We start from the raw sequence: 24,269 nt of genomic DNA on the forward strand, positions 1-24,269 counted from the left end.
ATTCACCATGGGGAAGCTTGAGTGGGAAGAAGAGGAGCCCCGTTCTGTGCCCTTTCTACAAAGCTTTCTATGCCCAGCCTACCTCAAGAAACTCCTCTCTGTTGACCTGAGAGCACCTGAACACACTGGAAGGAGGAAAGGTTTTTCTCTCTTTTTGAGTCATTAAGCCTTTGACATTGCACTTTATAGTGGAAAGGCAGATTTGGTTTCTTTTTTTATTTTATTATTGTTGGTTGTTCAAAACATTACATAGTTCTTGATATATCATCTTTCACACTTTGCTTCAAGTGGGTTATGAACTCCCATTTTTAGCCCATATACAGATTGCAGAATCACATCAATTACACATCCATTGATTTACATATTGCCATACTAGTGACTGTCGTGTTCTGCTACCTTTCCTATCCTCTACTATCTCCCCTCCCCTCCCCTCCCCTCTTCTCTCTCTACCCCCTGTACTAGGTTTCTTTTTTTAAAAAAAAATTCTTTATTATATAAAATTTCAAAAGAGAGGATAATATAAGTTCCTGCTTTAAATCCTATCTTTCCTTATTTATCCATTGTATGACCATGAGCAAACTCTTTCAGGTCTCTGAGCCTCTGTTTTCTCAAAATCTTTGTATGATTAATTATTCAGACACTGTACATAAAGGTCTTATACCCAACAGATGTTAGTCTGTCTCCTTTCTCTTACTTTTCTTTAAGTCATCTTGAAAATAGAAAGAAAAAAAAAATCTCTCCTGCTTTCTTCATTAAATTGTTAGGAATTAAATCCATGGATGTATTTAGAGACTATGGCATATAATAAGTGCCCAGTGAAGCATTATGTGGGGAGGTGTATCTGCAGGTGCATATGTCTTCATGTGTAAGTTGAGTAGTGCTCTGTAGTGTGGTTTTGGGGAAGAGCTCAAGATAAGTTATGAGGGGACTTCTGCTTGTTGCCTGTGATATGCTGAGCAAGTCTCTTCTCTCACCTTCGGCCTTCAGGAGCTACAGAGAGTAGCTATGTAGATTAAACTGAAACCTGACAGGCCAGGACCCTAGGCCAAGGGCCAGGAAAGGGAGTAAAGTGAGCAGGAAGGACAGCAGGAGCCCAGAAAGGGGAGCACTGGTCACCAAGCTTTGAACAATGAGTAGGATCTAGGTAATCAGGGAGACAAAGGTTGGGACTTCAAATGTGAGGAGTGACCCGGACAGTCTGGGGATAAGGGTGGAGACAACATGTCTCTGAATACTTCTTTGGTGGGGAGCTCACCAGCAAAAAGAATAAATTGATCTTCATTGACACCTCTGGTCGTGGAAATGATTTCTCTAATAGTCTGTATTTTCCAATACTGGGGATTAAACCCAGGGATACTCTACCAGTGAGCTATATCCCTAGCTTCCCACCCATGCCCTCCACCTTCTTTTTATCTTGAGAGAGAGTCTCACTAAGTTCCTGAGGCTGGCCTCAAACTTGGAATCCTCCTGCCTCAGACTTCCACATAGGTAGAATTACAGGTATGTGCTGATTTCTCTAATATTTAGCAAAAATTTCTAATTGGAGAGAGTGAACCAACTGCTAAAATAATGAAAATCCAAATAAAGGTGGTAAAGGAGCTGGAAGTAAAAGTGGAAAAGAGAGTGGTGTGAGCACTCCTACAGAGAACACTGCACCCTGTTCAATCATGTATTTAATTATTTTCAAACTTTTTATCTTACTCTGTCCTCACAGAACCCCTAGAGGTAAGCAGAACAGCATTCATTGCCACCAGAAAAGTAAAGCAAGTGCCTTGGATCACACAGCCAGTGGGTGTTATCCCTCATCCTGATGGCTCCCCAGCCCAGTGCTCTGTCAGAGGGAAGGGGCAAGTTATGGAAATGGCAGTTGTGTTAGAATGGATCGCTAGCACGGCAGTATGGCTCACAGAACTGGTGGGGAGGGGCAAGTATGCCAATATTATTGATAATAATGGCCTAACACATTTGTATAGCACATATGCTGTTGATTTTTAAATCCTCTTAATTACCTTCTCTGACATTCACAGAGGTTACATGGGCTAAACAGGATAGTGTCAAGGAAGGGGAGTGAGTGACAAGCCATCTCCTACCTCATCCAGCTTGTAAGCTTGTCCCAGCAGCACAGAGATCTGAAGCCACCCCCACCCCAATTTTAACACCCTCACAGGAAGAGCAAGTCGGCCTCTCTCTCCAAATCGTCCTTCCCCACTTCCCACTATAGTGCACAGAGGGTATTAGGCCTGAGCTGACCTATTGTCCACCCAGGCAGGGAGGCATCTGGGACCAACAAAGAGGCTAGAGGCTTCACCTTCAGAAATAAGGGCTGTGGTCATGCACTTACTCTCAGAAAGGCTCATCTAGGGCAGCGAGAACACCATGTTCAGTATGGCCTAAGAAGATAGCACCTAGAGAGAGCATAGTTCATTTATCTGGCACATATTTCTGAGCATTTGAGCTGCGTAGCAGGAGGGTGGCAGTGTATCAGGCATAGTCCCTGACTTCTAAAGGTGCTCAGTCTTGAGTGTGACAGATTTTAATGCAGAGGGATTGATGCAGTAAGACAGAAGCAGGAGCACCTCTAGCAGCATAAGAGGTAGACCCCACCTGGGGTGAGGTGGGGTGCAGCACAGAGGCTTCCCAGAGAAGTCCAACTGAGTCTCAAAAGATGATCAAGGGTTTGCAAAAGACAAAGGTAGGAGAGGGGTGACAGATAGCTCACATAATAAGGATCTGCACTCTTTAAATTGAGAAACCCCTTGGAGGGCCATGAGCTTAGAGCTGGGTACTGGGGACATTCAGGGGAGCCAGGTGACCTGTTTCAGATGTAGCAGAAGGGAGTATCTTCCTAGGGAGTTGAGAGCTCACCATTAAGGACTTTTTCCACATAGAGCATCTCTAATTTTGTCAAATCAAAGGCAGGCCTGCACCAGAGAAGAACAGTGGGCTCCCTAGGCCCCAGTGGGCCAGGCCTTCTCTCCCAACAACACTATTTCCACTGTCTTACTTACCCTGAGTGATGAGGCCCCCACCAGCTACATGGCACCAACCAGCACCAGCCCCGTGACCATCCACCCCCCCACATCCTACTTTTCCTGACCCAAGTCCTATTGACAGATCTCCCAGAATCTGAAGGAATTCAAGACAAATGGTTAAGAGGATGGAGTTAATAAAATTTGAAAAATTGAGGCCTGTCACTCCACTAAACTTTTTTCAATACCACTGACAGAAACATATTTCCCCAATGAGTGACCTTCCACAGCTGTAGCAGGCAGGCGCAGCCGCAGCAGTGCTGCCAGAAAGCCAGTCTGCTATTTATCAGATATTATAAGCTGGGACACACTAATCTGGAGCAGGAGAGGAGGGGAGGGTCCTGCACCACACTGCCTGGGGTGCTCCAGGTGTTTGCCCCAGCCTCAGACAGCCAGTGGGAGGTGACGGATGGCCTGCGATTAGCACTCCCCACCTCCGTCCAGCCCTCTCACTTGCTCCCAGAGGCCTGGCCCTCTAGACCAGCTGCTTGGCCCGAAGGGGCCCTGGGTGGGAGGCAACGGGAGGTCAGGCCAGGGCACGGGCCATCCTGATGCCCCCGGAGAGGGCAAGCGGGTGAGACCCAACATGGTTATTTATTGTAATGTAATGGTTTGTGGCCGGTGGTCGTGGGGGTGAAATCGATCAGTGGTAGAAGTCAGGTTCTATCAATTATTACAGCAATTAGTCAAGTCAGCGAGGGCGTGGGGATGGGGGAGTAATATTAGGTGGACATTATCCATGGTGCCCCTGCTGCAGCCTTCCTAAAGTGGGGAAGACCTGCTGCCCTCAGGCTCCAGAACCTTGGGGAGCCTGGCTGGCATCCCCCAATGAGTGGCCTGACCTGAGAGCCTCCTGGGCAAGGGACAGTCCCAACACTGCTTTAAAAGGAGCCCCTGTGCTGGCTGGCCCAGGTGCAGAGATGTCCTACCTGTCCCCTTCCCATCCTTTATGAGAAGTGACACGACTCCTACTAGAAATTACTCAGTGGCCAATGTTTATGGCACACATTTTTCATTCTGTAAGCAAATATAGATCACTGACAGCACTTGTTTGGAGCAGCTAATCTCACCCTCTGTTCTTTCTCTCACTATTGTCTTCTCTCACCTTCTCTCCTCTCCCACTCCCCTTCCCTCTCCCATTTCTTCCTCTCCTTTTTTTCCCCTGTCTTCCTGCATGTTTTTCTTCCCTTCTCTATTTTCTTTCTCCCTTCTCTAATTTCTTTTTCTTCTAGAGGTCTCTCCCTGATCCCCCTCCACATAGCCCATATCTAGTTGACAGAGCTTTTCTTGAGGCTGCCAAAGAAAGAAGAGGCCTTTTCATCACTTAATTGGGGCTCCCTCTGCCCCACCTGTGCTGCAGGAGCTTTGTGGGGAGGGGAAGATGCTGTCTCACACTAGCCCTCTTCCCTTGGTGCCCAAGGTATAGAGATGGACTGGGAAAGCCATGCCAGGCAAGCAAGTCCCTGAGCACTGTGTTCCTCCCTGAGCCCTGACGGTGCTGTCTGTCCCTGTCTGTCCCTCCTTTAGCACACCATCAACCCTTGGCCTGTGTTACTGTTGTGTGCTAATCTGAGCTGAAGTTGTGCTGGGCTCAAACTTGAGGTAGACATAGTTCTAAAGACAGGAAGAAAAGCCTTCAAAAGAGGCAAGAGGCCTGGCCACAGGTGTGCGGAGAAGACCTGAAAAGTGGTTTTATAGACCTCAAAGGTCTATTAAAGATATCAGTTGCTACAGAGCAGTGGAGATATATAGACTGTTGTTTGTCCCTGCTAGTCCTACGTCATCCCACATACAGAGCCTCGCAGATAGTGCTGCCAAATGTGAAAGAAAGCATGAAGTCTCAATGGAGCTTGTGAAGAATTATTCATTGGTTAGTAAGACCACTCCTCTCTGAGGAGACTGTGCTTCATCCCATAGGCAGTCAAAGACCGTTGAAGGATTTTTCAGCAGGGGTGTGTCACAGCCTCCCTGGTGAAAGCATGTAGTTAGGAAAATCTGAAGATGGGTTGGACTCCTGCTTCAAACAAATAAAGCTAGCTTTGTGTCCTTGGGCTAGTCATTTCACTTCTCTGGATCACTAGTGTCAATGTCTGTAGGTTAGGTCTCTCAAGGTGGCTGTGAGGATGAAATGATAAAATGTAAATAAAGTGCAGAGTACAGTGCCTGGCACATTGGCACATAGTGAGTACTTGGTAAATACCAGTGCGGCTGTTATCACCACTCCCAGGTATCTACTTAGGAGACATGAAAACTTATATCCAGAGGCAGGAGTGGTGGTACACACCTGTAGTCCCAGCTACTCAGGAGGCTAAGGTGGTAGAATTGCTTGAGCCCTGGAGTTCTAGGCCAATCTGGACAACACAGTAAGACACCCCCCCCCATCTCAAAAAAAAACACAAAGACTTGTATTCTATATAAACTTCATAACAGACAAAAAGGAAAAGTAGTAGTCCAAATGTCCTTCAGCCAGTAGATAAATAAAGTGTAATTTATTAATAAAATGGAATATTGTTCAGCCATACTATAACATGAAGAATTTCAAAAACACGCTAAGAGAAAGAAGCCAGACACACACAAACAAACACATATTAAGCACTCCCATTTGTGTAAAATATGGCAAATCTATAGAGAAAGTAAACCATCAATTGTCAGAGCTAGAGGGAATGGGGTGTGTCTGGTCATGAGTATGGGGTTTCTTTTTAGGATCATGAAAATGTTCTGGAATTAGATAGTGATGATCATTGTGCAACCTTGTGAGTATTTAACACCACTGAGTTGTGTTGTTTTTTGTTTGGTTTTTGATGTTGTTTGGGGCCTTTGGGCAGTACTGGGTACCACCTTCTCTTTATTTTGAGACAGGGTCTCACTAAGTTGCTGGCCTCAAACTTGCAATCCTCCCATCTCAGCCTTCCATGTTGCTGGGATTACAGGCTTGCACCACCATGACTGGCTCTCAATTGTGTATTTTTAAAGGTTAAGTTTATGGCATGTGAATTACATCAACACAAGTAATATTTTGTATTATATTCCTGATAGAAAATAGGATCATGTATGAAAATACTATTTTTTCTTATTGATAATAAAAGTTTCCTTTGCCTAGATTGTACCTCCTGCTCTGTCTCCTCCCACACCTGTGTAGAGGTTGGCCTTTTCTTCTGCAGCCCAGGCAGACAGCCACATGCAAATGCTTAATAAACATTTACTGTTGTTGTCAAGTTTATAGGGTCTTTTAGAAAGCAGAGACTTTCGGTAGGAAGAGGTTCATATCATGATATAAATGTTTCCACAGACTGGGATTTAGAAAGGCTGATTTTCACTGTCCAACAACAGTGGTCGGAAACCCACCCTGAGCCAAGCCCTGTGCTTGAACACATCCCAGACAACCCATTCTATCCTTAAGGCAGAGATTGGGTCTTAACCCTTCATTATTTCTAGACACTTTTCTAGCAAGAAATAAGTTCAAGGAATATTTATTGGAAATCTGTTATGTACAAAGCTCAGCTTGCTTAGGCTCCCATCTTCCTGCCTTGAGAGAAGGGTTTTGGGGGCAAGGACCGATCTGATTCTTCTGGGTTCCTTTGTGGTTTGTCAAATGGAATGGAACGGAATGGGTGGAGTTTGAAGAGGGGAGTGAGGTGCTCAGACCTGGGCTTCAGGAAGGAGACTATGACACTGCCTAAGGTCAAAGGAGCTCTTCCTCCCTAATTGCCAAGCCTTGCTCACAGTAGACCTTTAAACCATCTTATCTTAAGTGCTGCTGGCACTTAGAGAGAACGTAGATACAAGGCCCCCAGCTAACTTCTTCTTTTTGTCATGCTCAGAGTTCCTTGTCTCCATATCATAGGATCTAATGGTTGGGGAAGTGCCTGCCGGCACACACACATTCACCAGCTTTTAGAGTGGCAGAGCCAGGTTGCTGGTGATGCCCACAACCTTCCAAAGTGCTCAGGTGACCCTGGTGGCAAGAAATGCCCAGAGAAAAGAGTGTTAAAGGAGAAAGAGGAGCAGAGAGCAAGCAGAAGGGAGGGCCTTTTAGTTGCTACTAGGAATCTTCTCTGTTCTAGAAAGAAGTCCTTTCATACAGCATTGTGAATGAGTGTTCATTGGTGTAAGGATGTGTTGGAAAATGTAGACATTTTAGTGAATATATATGAATTTATATGTATCTGTGTTGGGTATGTGAATCTGTATTTGGTTGGTATATTTTGCTAGCATTTTCAGCTAGGTGTATTTGTATACGTACAACACATCTGCAAGTGTGTAGAACCTCTCTGTATAGGAAGTGTGTTTCTAAAGGCATGTGTATGCACATGTAGAAGCCTTGATACCCTGACCTCTGACAGAGAGGACTGAGAGTTCTCCGAGAACAGCTTGACATGTTTTTGCCATTATTCTACAATCTCAAAGGTTTCTACGGGCATTCCTCATGCTGAAATCAGGACCACAAATACCTATAAGCAAAGGCTAAGGTCCCACTGATCACTTACAGAGCCCCTGACTCTCTTCTTCTCCTGCCAGGAGCCAACCCCCTACAGAGGAATGAAATGGGACACACACCCTTGGATTATGCTCGAGAAGGGGAGGTGATGAAACTTCTGAGGACTTCTGAAACCAAGGTAAGTCTCAGAGAAAGGAGGTGGCCTGCTCGTGAGCACTACATGCATCATTCAGTCTTTCACTAAGTAGACTAGGTCAGGCTCCACACCAAAGGCCACTTTTCTTTAGGTGATTATTATGTTTAAATGCAAATCCAGCCCCTCTTCATATCAAGAGTAAGGAGCTGCCCTGGGAGGTCCTTGACCAGGGAGAGGGAGAGGCCTGGTCCACGTCTGGCTTCTGAGAATTAACTACTTTCAAATTAAATTTTGAGGTGATGTTCTTCCAGCTTCGTTTCAGAGGGGAGGACTAACCAGAAAGTCTTGCGCTTGAGGAGTGTTCTCCAGACCTCACATACTCACAGCCTCATTTTACATATCTTTCCCATCATCTCACTTTCCAGTACCTCACCCTTCCCATCCACATACACACCAGAGCCTGGTACAGAATCTGAGCCAAAAAAATTCTCTATCTTAATTCAATCTTCTCACCCAAATTTTTGAACTCCCTGAGAATATGACTGTCTTCTCTTTCTCCCAGCCTCAAAGCTGTAGCTCAGGAATGACTGGACTAAATCCAAGAACTAGAATCACAGATCTCAGAACTGCCATGGTCCTGAGAAGTCATCAGGTCCAGTGATGGGAAATCTTAAAGAGCATAAGCATAAACATAGAAATCAGAGGGAAATTGAGCGTTCTGGTTGAAGGAGCCATGGCCCAGTGCTGCGCATGCAGCAGGCCCCTCCCTCCCGGGGAAGCCTCTGACAGGGCTCTACAGTGAGTGTGAGTTTTAAATCTCTGAAATTAAAATCAACTGACTTGTTTTACGCCTGGGGAAAGTGGAGCCCAGGATGTGATGTGGCTTGCCTTTGATCCCAGAGTGAGTTAGCATCAAAACTGAAACTAGTAGACTTGACCACAGGTCAGGTAGTAGGTTCAGTGACAGACAGGGCTTGGAAGACCTGGTTTCTAGCTCTTTGTCTTGTGCTTTTCCCAGATCATAGGACCTCTTCTCTACACATTGACATAAGTGTCTTGCCATAATTCAGTGTAGCAGATAGACTGTCTTGAGTCAGAACACTCAGCTCACTAGACTGAGACAGAAGAGACTTGGTTTCTGACCCCAGCTCTACCACTCACTGTCTGCATGGCCTTGGGCTAACATTTTTTTATTATTATTATTTTGAGAAGAGTATCACTAATTGCTCAGGGCCTTGCTAAGTTGCTGGGGCTGGCTTTGAACTCCTCTCCATCCTCCTACCTCAGCCTCCCAAATCTCTGGGATTACAGACATGCACCACCCAGCTGAACAAAGATATATTTTTACTTTATGCTGCATGTCCATTCTTATTGGGGGAAGATGGTGAGCTCTCCTCGTCATAGGCATCCAGGGATCCCAAATGGCAAAGCAGCCACCCCTGGAATGTTGCTGTTTGCTTCTAGAGGGAAAGGATACTTTAAAGTATCTTAAATGTGTAGTTAAATGCTCAGCCTGGATGTAGAACCCTTTACTTGTCCTCACAGCTCATTGGCCAGAATTAATTCCATGATCGTACCCAATCACAAGGGGCTTAGAAGAGTAATCATGTCATGAGCCTAGAAGGGGAAAGCTGGAAATTCTTGGTGAACAACATCAACCATATAGTTTGCCTTCCTGGTGTCCTTAGCAACTATTTTGTAATAATTTCCACCAGAAAAAGGAAGAAGTTTGGAAGAATGACTAGCTTTTCATAACCCACCCAAGGAGGTCCTTGGGACCAGAAAGAGCTGTAAAATTCCAGAGAGTAAGTGCATTCCTCCCTTGGTTTAGATTTTCCACTCTTAGGAGCAGCCTTGACAGCCAGGTCAGTTCCCCAAGTGCCTTCAGGAAATCCCTGACACCTTTATTTTATTTTTAAAGAATACAAGTTTATTTGGCTCACTATTCTGTAAGCTGGAAAGTTCAAGAATATGCCACTGGAATCCAGTCAGCATCTGGTGAGGGCTTTCTTGTTGCATCATAGCATGGTGGAAGGCAACACATGGTGAAACACAGGAAGCGTGCTGTAGCTCATGTTTATAACAAAGCCACTACAATGATAACCCATTAATTCATTAATCCAAGAATAGAATAATCCAGATCCTTCATTACCTGATATATGTAGGCCAAACATCCTGGTTCTCAATGCTGCTTCAATGGGAATTGAGTTTCAACATAGGTTTTAGAAGGAACAAACCTCATCCAAATCATAGCAACAATTTTCTTATACAAACACAGATCAACTGTTTATCTCAAAAATGATTATATTTATCTGGCAGTTTCCTTTATTTTAATTGCCTTCTACTGGACATTGGGAAATACATGGTCAGTAGATTATCCTCTTACAGGTAAGAGTCCCTGACACCTTTAGCTGTGGAGACTGCTCCCCTCCTCATCTCTCCGACTAAACCCAATGGCTGCCTGCCAGAGACAAGCACCGGACTTGGCCAAGAGTACCCACAGTTTGTCAGGTCGTATGAGTTAGGGCAGCTACTAATCTGGCCATATGAAGCAAGAGAACTGGCCTCTTGGTGCCATCACAGGTGAAGGGAACCAGGTTACTGAACGACGCTTAAATTTTGACTGTTTAAAGGAAGTGGCTTGTTGTTGACCACATTATTACAAGGCTAATGTCCGGAGTGAATACATGATAGTTGTAGTCCCCCGTGTGAGTCAGACCTTTCTGGAGCAGCAAGGGCAATTATAGACAGCACGTTCTAGTAGATGCTAGAGGAGCTGTGCCGTGAAAAAAAGCTGAAGGCAACAGGGATATCTGGCCTGGGGGGTGGTGGGCCAGCATTTAGGCACAGGAATGGCTCAGGGTAAAGAGAATAGGTTGCACTCAGTGGTAAAGCTAGCCCAGAGTCAGGCTGATTAGGATGCCTCTGCTGGGAGGAGCTCCCTAGGAAGCTGACCCAAAGTGGAGGGGGCTGCTTTGAGGCTGGAAGAGCATGTAGAGCCAGCCAGGGATTCCAAGACCTCTCAGCTGGAAGCCCATTTCATCTGTTGTTACCTATATGTTCTTGATCCCTTCAGGCATTTGAGACTTTCTTCTTGCTGAATGTCCAGGTGTCCCCTGTGCATCTCCTTCTGGTTGTTCTGCTGTCCTCCCTAGGTTTCTGTCCCTGTGAACTACCCCACCCCCCAGCTCGGTGTGTCAGCAGTGTTTTTCTTTCTCCCAGTTGCTCAGCATCTACTTGGTCTCCCATTTTTTCTGCTCAGATTTTTCCACCAAGCTGCAAAAACTTCCTCTTTAAGGCAGGCTGTTGTGGGAGGAACACTGTTTCAGACCTGGGTTCTGTCTCCCTCTGCCAGTTAGTAAGAAGCAGCTGGCCCTCTGTAAGTTCAGGCCCTGCTTCTATAACATAGTGACTCAGCTTGAAGGCACTGAGGCCTCCTCTCCTGGCTTTGTCTAAACATGAGTTACTGCCGCTCTGATCTTATCAACTCCCCTTCTATCCTTCCTGCACCTCCCTGTTACCCAGCTCAGCCACCTCCACATTCGCTTACCACTCTCTAGTCAAATTATGTTCATTGTAGAAAATTTGTGAGTATTTACGTCATGTCTCATTATAGAAGTTTTAGAAATAGAGAAAAGACAAGGAGAATTAAATAATGTAGTACGAATTTATGAATGACATCCATGTGCCAAGTTCTGGGCTAGATGAGAAGAAAACGGATAAGTAAACAACTACCAGAGTCCATAGTCTGTCGGGAGTCAAGCAAGTGAACTGTGACACCACTGATCATTAGTGATGTGACTGATCAAGGGAGGTTTCCTGGAAAAGATGGCAGTTGAGCCTAATCTCTAGTAAAAGCATTCTAGCCCTATGACCTACACATAACCACTATCAGTATTTTTATTTATAATAATAGTAGATTTATTAAGCATATGTAAGCACTGTGTCAGATGTTCTAATATACTCTTTCTAATTTTATAACAAATCCACAGAGTAGCTTTTATTACGCCTATATCACAGGTGGGAAAACTAACGCAGCAAGAAAGAAAGCAGATGACTTACAGAAAATCAAGATGTTACAAAAGTACATATTAGGATCTCACACAGAGATCTCATGTACTGTATTTTCTCTTTCTGGCCATATCCACATACCTGTAGGTAGATGGCCTTTTTGTTTAAACCTGCTGGTAGCCTGCTGTATATCAGAGGTCTCAAGCTGGCAAACATACCTTATTTTGCCAACCTAGAGTTTTCCAAAATTGTGAATTTAAAACCCTGAGAGTTGGGGGTGTGGACTCCGCGGCCACATTCCCTACCATGTTGTGCCATTGCTTGCCAGGCATTTATGTTTTCTGCTTGGCCTTGAAAGCCTCTGAGTTACAATCCTATTCTATATTTGAAATTTGCCTCTTTTTTTTTTAACTTAATAATATCAGTGATTTTCCCATTTTAAAATTATCCTTAAGCCTCATTTTTAAAAATTCATTCTACTTCTTAAAATGTGTGTCACTTACACAAGAATCTCTGCACCTTACGTGCCCTGAATGGTTTTCCCCTCACTGCAGGTTTCCTCAGTTCTCTCAGCAGTCCCTGAGCGTAAGCCTCCCTAGTCCCCCTGAGAAGACCCACAGGTGTGAGAAGCCACCAGTGCTTTCAACTCTGATACCCACAGACTGATTGATGCTTAGGAAGGGTCCCCCCAGAGTGGGGTTCCAGGAAAGCGTGGCTCACCCGCCTCCTTGCAGAATGAGCAGGCCAAGCTTTGTAGGGGAGGTAGCCTGGTTCTCACATTGAATGATTTCAATAGATAGTTTACTACTTGGCGCCCCGACCATTTTCATGTCTTAACTAAGAGATGGAAGAGAGGTAGAAATATATCTCTGTGCACATGATGGCAGATAAAACAAAAATATAGGAAGCTATCCCATGATGAATATTCAGCTAAGGGGGACGCACGCATGCCAGCCGCATCTTCTCTCCTGATCCTCACTCCACCGAGACTCACGAGGAATTTATTGCTCATTTTAATCACACCCAGAGAATGAATTGGCAGGAATATTAGGCAGATAGGCCTATCCTATATATTTTATTTGCATATCCCAGTGACAGAATCACAAGCACATTTCCTGTCTCTATATTTTTTCATTTGCTTCAGGGGTAGCTGGGGATGTGATGCTCCCCTGGGCCCATATTCCAGGCTGAGAACCTGGGTGCTCCCATCAGAGCTGAGCTAAGTCCTATAGAGGAGGAGGAGGGGTGGGGCACACAGGAGAAAATGGGGGGGGGGGTCATGTCCCTGCCTCACTCAGCCTGTCACCTGTGTTTCCTGCCGCGCATCTCAGTACAGGGCCCTGTGCTCTACCCTATGGCTTACTATGGGCCAGACACAGTGCTAAGTGGCTTTTATTTTCTCTTTTGTTGTTGTTTTTAACTTTTTAAATACTTTTTTTGGGGGGAAACATTTGTATAAAGTTCACGTCATAAATATATGCTTAACTCACAAACCACACACCTGAGCAAGAAATAGACTATTATAAGCACTCAGAAACCCTCTCATACTGTCAGTCACTAGGCATCCTCCAAGGGGAAGCATTATCCTGATATTTTTTATTTTATTTTTGCATAATTTCAGGAGTAGACAATAGTTACTGTAAACTCTTCACCCAGATCCCCAACTATTAAACATTTTTATCACACTTGCTTTATTATTCACATATACATAAATAATATTCATAAATATATTTTTTTCTGAATCATTTAAACAGAAGTTACACACATCATGCTCTTTACCACTAAATACTTGTATATATTTCCTAAAAAACAAGGAACACAGACAATTTTCTTTTTTTGCAGTGCTAGAGATTAAACTCACATACTAGGCATGTGTTCTGCCACTGAACTACATTCCCACCCCACATTTTCTTGCATAACCTCAGTAGGATCATCAAAATTAGGACTCTAATATTAATATTAAAATAATATACAGATGTTATTCAGATGTCACCAGTATTTCAATAATTCTGCTTAAAAGAAAAGAAAATTCCGGATCCCAAATTGTATTCAGTAATCAGGTCTCTCTGGTCTTCTTTAATCTGGAATACTTCCTCAGTCTTTCCTTGTCTTTCATGACCTTGACATTTTAACAGGTACAGGCTGGTTATTTTGTAGAATGTCCCTGAATTTGAGTTTATGTAACGTTTCCTTATGATTCAACTCAGGTTATGTATTTCTGGCAAGAACACCCTCTGGTGTTTATTTTCAATAAATTCATTAGGTAGCCCTGACTAGAAATAGGAAAAGGAAATTTGTGTTTTAAATCTCATCTCCCTAAATAGACTCTGAGCTACCTGCATGTGGGGAACAGGTCTTTTCTCATCCTCAGATGTAAAGTGCAGGCTCCAGAATCAGCCTGCAAAAGTTAGTGTTCTTTTTTCTCTTGCTTGCTGCCAGTGGAACCTTGCTTGAATTTACTTAATATCCACAGTGGGGATGATGACACTATCAACTTTACCATAGAGTTGTAAGGATCAAAATACTGATCTGGTAAGACCCACCAGTAGATGCTAGAGCTAGTGCATGGAAGTTTGAGAAGTGGCAGGATATTTACATAGTGTCCATCTCTCCCTATAAAATACTTATTAACTGCAAATAGGAAAAATGGTAGTAAAAGAGCTGGGGCTGTGGCTCAGTGGTAGAGCGCTTGCCTAGCATGTGTGAGGCACTGGGTTTGATTCTCTCAGCACCACATATAAATAAATAAAATAAAAGTTTGTTGACAATTTAAAAAATATATTAAAAAGAAAAAAAAAAAAGGTAGTGGAAAACCCTGGCAGACACCACCTTAGCCAAGTGATCAAGGTTAACATCTACAGTTATGGGATGAATCAGTATCACATGCCCTTGATGTGATGCTCTGAGAACGTATTTTCATTTTCTCACTTTAGCTACTCCATGCCCCTCTCAGTCTCTACCAGTCTTATCTCAGGATCAACAGAGCTATTTGCAGAGGTGTGACACAGTGGCATTGACATGTTAAAAATATTGCTCTAGCAACAAAAGAAGGAGAGGAAAATGGAATCCAAGATGCTGACCTGGTGGTCACCACATATGTTGGGGCTGACACATGCATTGTGTCTAGCCTTCCTCTAAAGGCATGCATACTTTGTGGGCTCGTTCAGTAGACTTTTAGGAGTCACTCGGGCACCTCTCTGATCCTCCAGTCTCATGTTCCCATCTACTCTGCCACCCCTAGACTTCTTTGTTGAACCCCCCACACCCCTTGGTCCTCATATGTTACCCCTTGATCCTTTTTGTTGTCCTCTCTGTCATTCCATTTGAAGGCATAGTAGACACCCTGACAGTGACATGAGTTAGGGTCTGAACCAGGAAGTCAAGAGTATGGGGCATATCTGGCTCTGTCTGTAAGTTGGGCTCTGTAGGCCTAATCTTTTCATCAGAGGCAAACTGCACTTGGCTTTTCTTCTCTTCTCCATCTCTTTCTATCCCATTCTTGCCTGGAGTCTTATTCTGCCTACTCACCACCCCCACCCAAGCTGCCCTCTCACTGCCAGTTTGATTGCCAGACCTGCCTCCTTAGGGATGCCCACGTATCAGGATGCCTATCATACCTCTTCTCCCCAAGCCCTCCCCCACAGCCCAGCCACCCACCTCTGAGCCAAGCAAGCCCAACTAGGCTTCGCCTCGGCCTCCCAGCCCTTTCCTGTAAATGCACTCACAGCCAGGAGGGGTGCCATATTAAATCAAGACTGATGGAAACCAGTGGCTGCGATTATCCAGCCAAGATGCAGCATGGGAAACTGGCTGCTGCCAGCTCCAGGTGAGAGCTTCTGAAGTTAATTGTACATGGCTTTTATTAAGAGGATGATCACTCCCCACTCCGGCTCTCCTGCGTCCCATTCACAGTGCCTCAGTCCACTGCCTTCTGCTTCAGCAGGCTGGGTTACCTGCCTGACTTCTCTATATACCTGGAACCCCACTAAAGCAGAGCCTTGAGCTCAGTCCTGTAGGCTTCCTCCCATCTCTCCAAGCGCCAAGGATGACAGTAGCCTACAGTTGTGGAGTCCTTACCAATCTCATCTCATCCTTCTTTTTTCCCTCTCCCAAATGAATATGCACAAGCCAAGCCTTTTCCTTCTCTAGTTTCTTCTACTGATAAGTTTTCCACAAGGCCATTCATTCACTTGTTCATTCGTTCATTCATTTAATCACTATTTAGTACAAACTTTGCCAAACATTAAGAGAAAAACATGCAGCAATACCCTTTGACCTGGTATAATCCCAGTGTTTTATCAAGAAGCCTGATTTTCAGAGGTTTTTCTGACTAGGCATAGGTATTTGAGATTCCAGGCTTAAGGAAATCAGGATATACTGAGATATAGGCCATAGTTTGAACCTTTCCCAAGACCATCTAGAAAACGCCTGAGAAACTCAGTTCATGGTGTAACCATTCCCCAATGCTCACCCCAATAGAAAGCAAGGACTTTTTCCTCTTGCCCAAGAAGATATGATACCAAGAAAACCTAAAATCAGGATACTGAAGAAGAGTTATAGGAAGTAGAACTATTTCCCTGGAGAAGGCATAGGGAGGACCCAGTGGTCATACCCAAGTCAACAAAACAGCCTTTGCCTAGGGCAAAGGGAAAAGGCGTGTTCTCTGAGGCCCCAGAGACAAGTGGATGGAAAGTACCTAGAGGCAGAATTCTCAGCCCCAGAGAGAGAACTGTCAGCCAGAGATAAGCTGCCGTGGGCTTTAGTGAAGTCTGTAGAACCTGGTAAGTATTGCTGCCGTAGCTGCACTGCAAGTTCCTTTAGAAGGGAGCCTCCAGAGCCATTTGTGGGGCAGTGGGGCACACAGAGGACTTTGCTCCTGGCTTCTGCTTAAGCCAGAGCAATGCTTCTTTTTATTCATGGACCTCCAAAATGATTGGATTAGTCAAAAGAAATCTGGTACCCCAAAAAAAGTACCAAGTTAGACAATCAGTTATCAAAATTCGGTGAAGAAGAAGGGAAATAAATAACATTTATCAAAAGCTTCATGAAGTCCAGGTACTGTGGTAGCCGTTTGAGTCGGACTACCATTTATTTAGTTTTTGATTTGTTTTTTTTTTTTTTTTTAATGTGGTGCTGGGGATCAAACCTACTGCCTCATGCGTGCTAGGCAAGTGCTCTACCACTGAGCCACAACCCCAGCCCAGACTACCACTTATACCTATAGACTTGACAAAATATTTTGTCCATTATCTCATTTACTCCTCATCAGCATCCCACAAGGCTCCTGCAAGGTGAGTATATCCCAAGTTACAGGAAGAAAACTAAGATTCAGGGAGGTTGAACCCACTTCCCAAGGTCAGCTAGTGGATAAGGTGGAGTTTGAACTCGGGTCTGTCTAGAGTGAAGCTTGTTCTTTCTGCCACATAGCTTGGCTCATTGTGCTCCAGAGAGGAGTCAAATTTCAGATGGGGGACAACAATAAGAATTAAATGAGACCCTGTGTATAAAGTGCTGAGTACAGTGCCTGGCCCATAGCCACCTCTTCCAGAAGTGACTAAAGTACCCCAGAAACATGGGCAAGCCAGCTTCCCCTCCAGACTCCGCAGTGCAGGCCAGCACTGTCCCAGCCAGAATGTGTGCATCTCCCCATCAGCTTTCCAGCGCACAGACCCAAGTGCTGAGCAGGCTGCTGGGCAGGGAGGAGGAAGAGGCAGATATATGGCTGGAGTCGGCAGAGCCAGGTGATGTATGTGGTGCCTGAGGGAGCTGCACAGTGACACTCTGGATTCCAGCCAGCAAGCGTCGCTCCACTGGGATCGGCGCCGAATTATTGCTCCATATGAAACCCCAGGACTGATGGGAGCTTTCAGTTACAGACTGATAGCAACAGCCAAAATTGGATTGTTTGCTATTTATTTTTTTTAACTTCTGTCAAGGTCACTACCGTATCAGGAAAACACTGCCCAAGCAGCAGGTATTTTTCATCCACTCTGCCCGCAAGAACAATCTGCAGCCACAACTTTTGTGACAGGGCCTTACCTTGACAGTTCTCTTCCTAGAAAGATATCAGTGTCACATGGGCTCCAGGGAAAGGAACCTCCTGTAGACCCAGTCTTTCCTTGCCAGTTCAAGATCTGCTTCCTTCCTCCTCAGCTCCTAACCTCCTAAAATGCTTTCCTGTCAGGCCCATACTCTCAGCTCTTCCTGCCTGGTCAGCAGATGGTCCTCCAGGTTCTTCAAGCCTTCCATCTCCCAGAAATCCCCCCAAATATTCCATATTTGTGTATTTTTCCCTTCTCTGTGCCTCTGCACCACCCGCATAGCTGCTTCCTCTTTGTATCTGTCATCAAATTTAGTTTTGCAAATACTCACAAGATGTCTCCGCTGGGCCAGGACCTGTGCTGGAAATAGCAATGAGTGAAAGATAGTGGCTGCCCTCAGGGAGCTCAGAAGAGAGTCAGTGGAGAGACTTACAAGCTGTCTGGTGTGGTACTGTCCTAGAGATAAGCATTTATGCTCTGAAACCATGAGGAAAGTGGTTCTGTCTGAGAAGCATTTGTCTATAGACCCTGCCTTGCCTGCTCTTGACTTGGGGCTCCCTGAAGGCAAGGTGTGGCTTTTTTTCTCAGGCAAGACAGACATGGGGAGGATGGGAAGAACTAAGTTATCCTCTCATGTTCATGAACCAGACCTGTGCCACAGGACCCCTGTAGTCCCACGACTGTGTTTTTCTCCTAAGTTGGGGGGATAGAATGAAACTAGGTTCTGACACCCCTGAGCCATTTGCCCTCTCTCCCTGCAGTACCAGGAAAAGCAGCGGAAGCGTGAAGCTGAGGAGCGGCGCCGCTTCCCCTTGGAACAGCGTCTGAAGGAGCACATCATTGGCCAGGAGAGTGCCATTGCCACTGTGGGTGCTGGTGAGTACCAAGACCATAGCCAGTGCAGGAAAACGCAGAGTAGTTTATGCTCTGCTGCCAGGAGGTGGACTTCCTGCTGCCACCAAACTGGAGAGATGCAGTTAACATTAAAAGTCAACATTTGTTGAGTACTATCTATATGCCAGGCATTATTATAAACTCTTTGCATATCCTGAAAGGACTAAAATAGTCCTCTCAGCAGCACCATGAGTTTGGTACTACCAAATTCGCATTTTACAGGTGAGCAAGATAAGACACTAAACTTGGCTGGAGTTTAAACTCACTGCCTGAGAGGTCTTGACCAGTCCCACTGACACATTGCTTATTCAATAATTATTCAATAATTTGCCCAAGGATGCTTTCCAGTGCTTAGAATTTTAACTCTCACCTTCATCTGTTCCTCTACCTACTGCCCCATTCTCAAGGTGGGATACCTGAGACCCAGAGGTAGGTGATAGCCTGTCCATCACTAGTGGTGTGGCGGGTACAACTAAGGTATGTTTCTCTGTGCCAGCCCAGGACTTTCTCATCCCTTCAGAATAGCAACTGGTCCTATTTTAGGAAAAACATCCCAAACAATTATAGAATGCCTTCTTCCCCACCTGTAAGCCCTTATTCCTATACTTTGGCTCCTGGACACCAGATTGTAACCCTTATCTGTGGCCTTCCTTCCCATGTGAAGCCCACTGGACAGTTATACATAGCTATAACAGCAACTGCCCTGAGTATGAGCTGGGAAAGAGGAATCCTATGCCAGGCAAAGCAAAAGAGTCTCCCCTAAGAGGAGTTCTCTAATCATGGTCCCTGGCCTAGCAGCATCACTCTCCCCTGGAACTTAAGAATTCAGACTTCAGGCCTCACCCACACCTATGGAATCAGATGCTGGGATCTGTGTTTTAATAGGCTCTTCGGGTGATCTGATGCTTGGCTGGAGTTTAAACTCACTGCCCTGAGAGGTCTTGACCAGTCCCACTGACACATTGCTTATTATTTTCTCCAAGAATCTAACCCCATGTGAATCCCTCATCAGGGATCTGACCAAATCAGCAGAGGAAAGGAGACCATAGACTGAAACTGCTTCCCCAGCTAGAGGTCAGAAAGTGTCCTGTTGGCACACACAGGATCTGGGGAGAATTTTTATGAATGCATAGGGCCCCACTACGCAGGCCAGATCACACCAGACTGTCCCCTTGGGGTCTGGAGGCAGACATCTCTTCCCAGCTGCTACCCCAACTCCTTTTCCAAAGCTATTTCAGAGGTGAAGGGAGCAGAGATTCTGAGAGCCCTCATGGGTTGAGGAGAAGCATAGCCCACTCAAGACACTGATTACCTGGGTGGAGATCTAATAAAGCACCTCCTTCTAGAATCTCTCATCTACTTGAACCAGGACTGCAGCTGCCCTTACAGTGTTTTTTGTTTTTTAATATATTTATTTTTATGTGGTGCTGAAGATTGAACCCAGCACCTCATATGTGAGAGGCAGGCGCTCTACCGCTCAGCTTCTTACACACTTCTGCAGCAGGCCACCTGCTGTCCTTTGACCTCCTACTTCTCACCAGCTCCTCAAGTTCACAAGCCATGACGCTCCCCAGAAACAGGGAGCTACTGAGCTAATTTGACCAATCTGTTCTGTCACTCACCTGTGTAGTAGGGTACCAAGTCCAGGACCATGGAACTCTAAGCATGTATTCTTTCCTGTCTGCCATACAGCCTAGTCCCTATCCTTAAGATGTTTAGCCTTGGGAGCTAGGGATGTAGCTGAGTGATAGAGCACTTGTCTAATGTGTCAGGCCCTGGGCTCAATCCCCAACACTGGGAGAAGGAAAAAAAAAAAAATGTTCAGCCTTAAGGCTGTTTTTGTTTATTTATAGTTTTATTACACTACTGGATGCTCATGGGCATTCTACCACTGACCTATATCCCCAACCCTTTTTATTTTTTAATTTGAGACAGGGTCTCACTAAGTTATTCAGACTAGTGTCAAACTTGGGATCCTCTTGCCTCAGCCTCCGACATTGCTGGAATTACAGCAATTCATGCCACACCTGGCATGAATCCTCTGCTCCTAAAGTCAAGCTCAGATCAGTTTTCTTCCACTAGACTGAATCCCAGCCCCATCTCACCACTTTCTTGGTTATACACTAACTTCTGATGGGTCACCCATCTTGCCTGTCTTTATTGTTGGCCCAGAGCAAGAGTAGATGACTCAATTCCTCACCTCCAAGATTTGTCAGAATGTGTACCCTGAGTGCCTCCTCCCATTTAAAACCTCCATTCTGTTACCTGAACTCTGCCTCTGGTCAGTGGAGAGGCCCTGTTCCATGTGCCATCATATGTAGACCAACCCTGCTATGTCTACAAAAACCCTAGAAAAGACAGAGTGGCCCCTGGGGCCCAGGTTGAGCAGGGCTGATGCTCAACCTCCATTTATAAGGCAGTAATTGTGCACCTATCTTGCTGAGAATCCCTATAACTGGGGTCTCATGATACTGTTCCAAGCCATGTTCATTTCCTGTGACCAGCTCCCAGAGGCTCCTAGACCCCAGCCTGGTGATTGCAGGTACAGGACCAGGCAAAGGATGAGGCACTGTGGGTTAGAACTGTGATGGCACACAGCACCCAGTACCTCAAAACCAAAGCAGGTACAGGGGAGTAAGGTGCATCTAGAAGCTAGGCCAGGCCTCCGTGATCCTCTAGCATAGCATCACATATGTACTAAGCACTGGCTGATGGAGCCTGGCACCCCATGGGTACCATGAGGGTGGGTAGCCAGAGAAGTGCCGCAGAATGAATTGATTTGATAAATGGCCATTTATTACCCTCACGAATTGGCTGAAACCAATTTCGGTCACATCAACCCCTGGTAAGTGCTGGGATATTGATTTGTGCAAAGTAATACAGTGAATTTATCAGTGTGATCCCCAGCTGCAGGGCCTGTAGCAAGGCTGGCTCACAGTTACCACCTTACAAATAGAGGAGATAAAGCACCAGCCCCACAACCCAGGCCCCATGACCTCTCTGGTCTCATAGGGTCATCAGAGCCAAAGCAGGGCCAGCCTGCATACGATAAACCAGAGCCTTGGCACAGAAAATGAGGCTCTTCTTCTAGAATCCAGAGCTGTGAATTATGGGGAAGGGAAGATGCCCACATTGTCAGGCAGACCTCCTGGGAACCCAACACCTCTAAGCCCCTCATCATCCTCAGAAAAGCAGCCAGCTGTCTTTTCACATTCACTGATCTCCTAAATAGGAATTTAGACATTTAAAGACAGTTTCTTTATCCATTCATCTGTGCCTCCTCCCACCCCCTCACCCCTTACAGCCCAAATATCAAGTTCTATCATTCTACCCCTTAAAGGTTATCAAGACTGGCCTCACCCCTCTGTTCCTGATACCATTGCCCTGGCTCAGACACAAGCAGCCTGAACCATGGCAGTGGTCTTCTTGCTTCCTTTCCTTTCCCTAGAATCAGTTCTCCTCGCTGGCTGATATTTGGAAAACACACATCTAACAATGCCCCTCCCATATTGGAAACCTTGAGTGGCCTTGCTGTCCTGACATGGCACAGAAGGCCAGCCATAGCACCTGCCTCTGCCTCCCTGCACATGCCGCCAAGCTGATCTCTGCTGTCATTGCTGCCGTAGGCTTGTGGTTCCTTCTCTTCTGGCCCTTTTATTGCCATCCCACCCCAGCCCATCCCCCACACTGACTGCTTTCTCCTTGGGCCAGCCCTGTTTAAGACCAGTGCACTGTGGGCTCCTGGTTATTTTCCCAATTCCAAGCATGGCATCTGGTCAAAGTAGATGCTGAGTAGTTTGTGAAATTAATTTACTGCTGTGGCTCCTTGTCAGGCTCTGTAATGTGCTATGACAAGGAACCACACTCTAGTGAGATTGTTAATTACAGCCATATTGCTTGACTTTTGACCACTCGGGTGGCAAGCCTTTCCCCAGACCTTCTCTAAGAAGCCTCTCTGGGGCAGCAGGTCAACCTGCATGTACCTGACAGCCACCTTGGAACTTCTTCTGACCAGGGGCCTATGCCTAGTACCATTCCACCCAATCCCAGTTAACTCTATGAATCCCCTGTGCCTCCTCAAGCAAACTTTTCCACCTCAACTGCCCTGCTAGAAGTGTCAATGTCTGGCCCATGTACAGAATCTCAGAATCAGCCATGTGTCGCACCAGGAGCACTGACCTCTCATGCTCCAGTTCCCTCATCAACTAATCTAAAAGGGCAGTCTTCCCAAGCCCTGTACCTTTCTGGGCCCTACCTTTGAAAACTGCTATCTTTTTTTTTATTATTCTTTTTAATTATACATGACAGTAGAATGTATTTTGAGATATCATCATATGTTCATGAAGTATAACTTTCCATTTTTGTGGTTGTATATGATATACTGTCATGTATTCATATATGAATATAGGAAAGTTTTATCTGATTTGTTCTACTGTCTTTTCTATTCCCATCTCCCCCAACCTCCACTGCTCCCACTATCCCCTCCCATTGTGAGTCAACATCCACATATCAGAGAGAAAATTCAGCTTTTGTTTTGGGGGATTAGATTATTTCGCTTAGCATAATATTTTCCAGTTCCGTCCATTTACCAGCCAATGCCATAATTTCATTCTTCTTTATGGCTGAGTAATATTCCATTGTGTATATATGCCACAGTTTCTTTATCCATTCATCTGTTGAAGGGCACCTAGGTTGGTTCCATAACTTAACTATTGTGAATTGAACTGCTGTAAACATTGATGTAGCTGCATTACTATAGTATGCTGATTTTATGTCCTTTGGGTATATGCCAAGGAGTGGGATATCGGGGTCAACTGGAAGTTCCATTCCAAGTTTTCTGAGGAATCTCCATACTGCTTTCCATGGTGGTTGCACCAATTTGCAGTCTTATCAGCAATGTATGAGTGTGCCTTTTTCCCCACATCCTTGCCAACATTTATTGTCACTTGTATTCTTGATAATTGCCATTCTGACTGGAGTGAGATGAAATCTCAGTGTAGTTGTAATTTGCATTTCTCCAGTTGCTAGTGATGTTGAAACATTTCTTCATATATTTGTTGACCATTCATATTTCCTCTGTGAAATATCTGTTCAGTTCCTTTGCCCATTTATTGATTGGGTTTTTTGTTTGTTTGAAAACTGGTACCTGATGTGAGAAATGTATCTAGGTCATCCCTGAATTATAGAACTGCTTGCAGCTCTAAACCCTCACCATGTCGCTTTAGGGTCCCTGCCTGTGCTCTGCTGTTCTGGTTCCGTAGGCTGCCCTGCCCTTCCACTTCTTCTTTACCTGCTGACACATTCAAGACCTACACCTTCTCCCAGATGCCCCTACTTCAGTGCTTCCTTGAATTCAGGCCATTTTCTGAGCTTCCATTGCTCTTACCACGTGGGTCTGCTGTGTTTGAGGGGCCTTTCTCTCTCTCTCTCCATGGTCAGGTACTACTTCCATCAGCTGTTTATAAGGTTGGGCATCCAAATATATAAAGGTTGTTGAACTTCAATAAATAAAGTCTGAGCCCCTTTTGACACTGCTGGTAGCTAGACCCTAGGAGAACTTAACCATGAGTGTCAGTCCAAAGGGCTGGTTCCCTGGGAGATGCCTCAGCATGGAACAGTCATGTCCCCAGCTTATGTTTAGGGGGAAAAGAAAAAAAAAACCTCCATGCTAGATCATTAGAACTTATCAAGGAGCACAAGTCAGCCCCCCTAGTCTGCCC

At 45.2% G+C, this 24,269-nt stretch overlaps 1 protein-coding gene across 1 annotated transcript in view; it reads left to right on the forward strand.

Annotated features, from left to right (window-relative positions):
* Clpb (caseinolytic mitochondrial matrix peptidase chaperone subunit B) overlaps positions 1-24,269 on the forward strand; it is a 144,298-nt gene that overhangs the window by 103,018 nt on the left and 17,011 nt on the right. The window contains exons 6-7 of the mRNA XM_015477476.2: positions 7,548-7,645; positions 18,417-18,531. Coding sequence (XP_015332962.1) covers positions 7,548-7,645; positions 18,417-18,531 — 213 coding nt within the window. The remainder of the gene's footprint in view (positions 1-7,547; positions 7,646-18,416; positions 18,532-24,269) is intronic.

Source organism: Marmota marmota, unplaced genomic scaffold, assembly GCF_001458135.2.
Source record: "Marmota marmota marmota unplaced genomic scaffold, marMar, whole genome shotgun sequence".
Taxonomy (NCBI): Eukaryota; Metazoa; Chordata; class Mammalia; order Rodentia; family Sciuridae; genus Marmota; species Marmota marmota.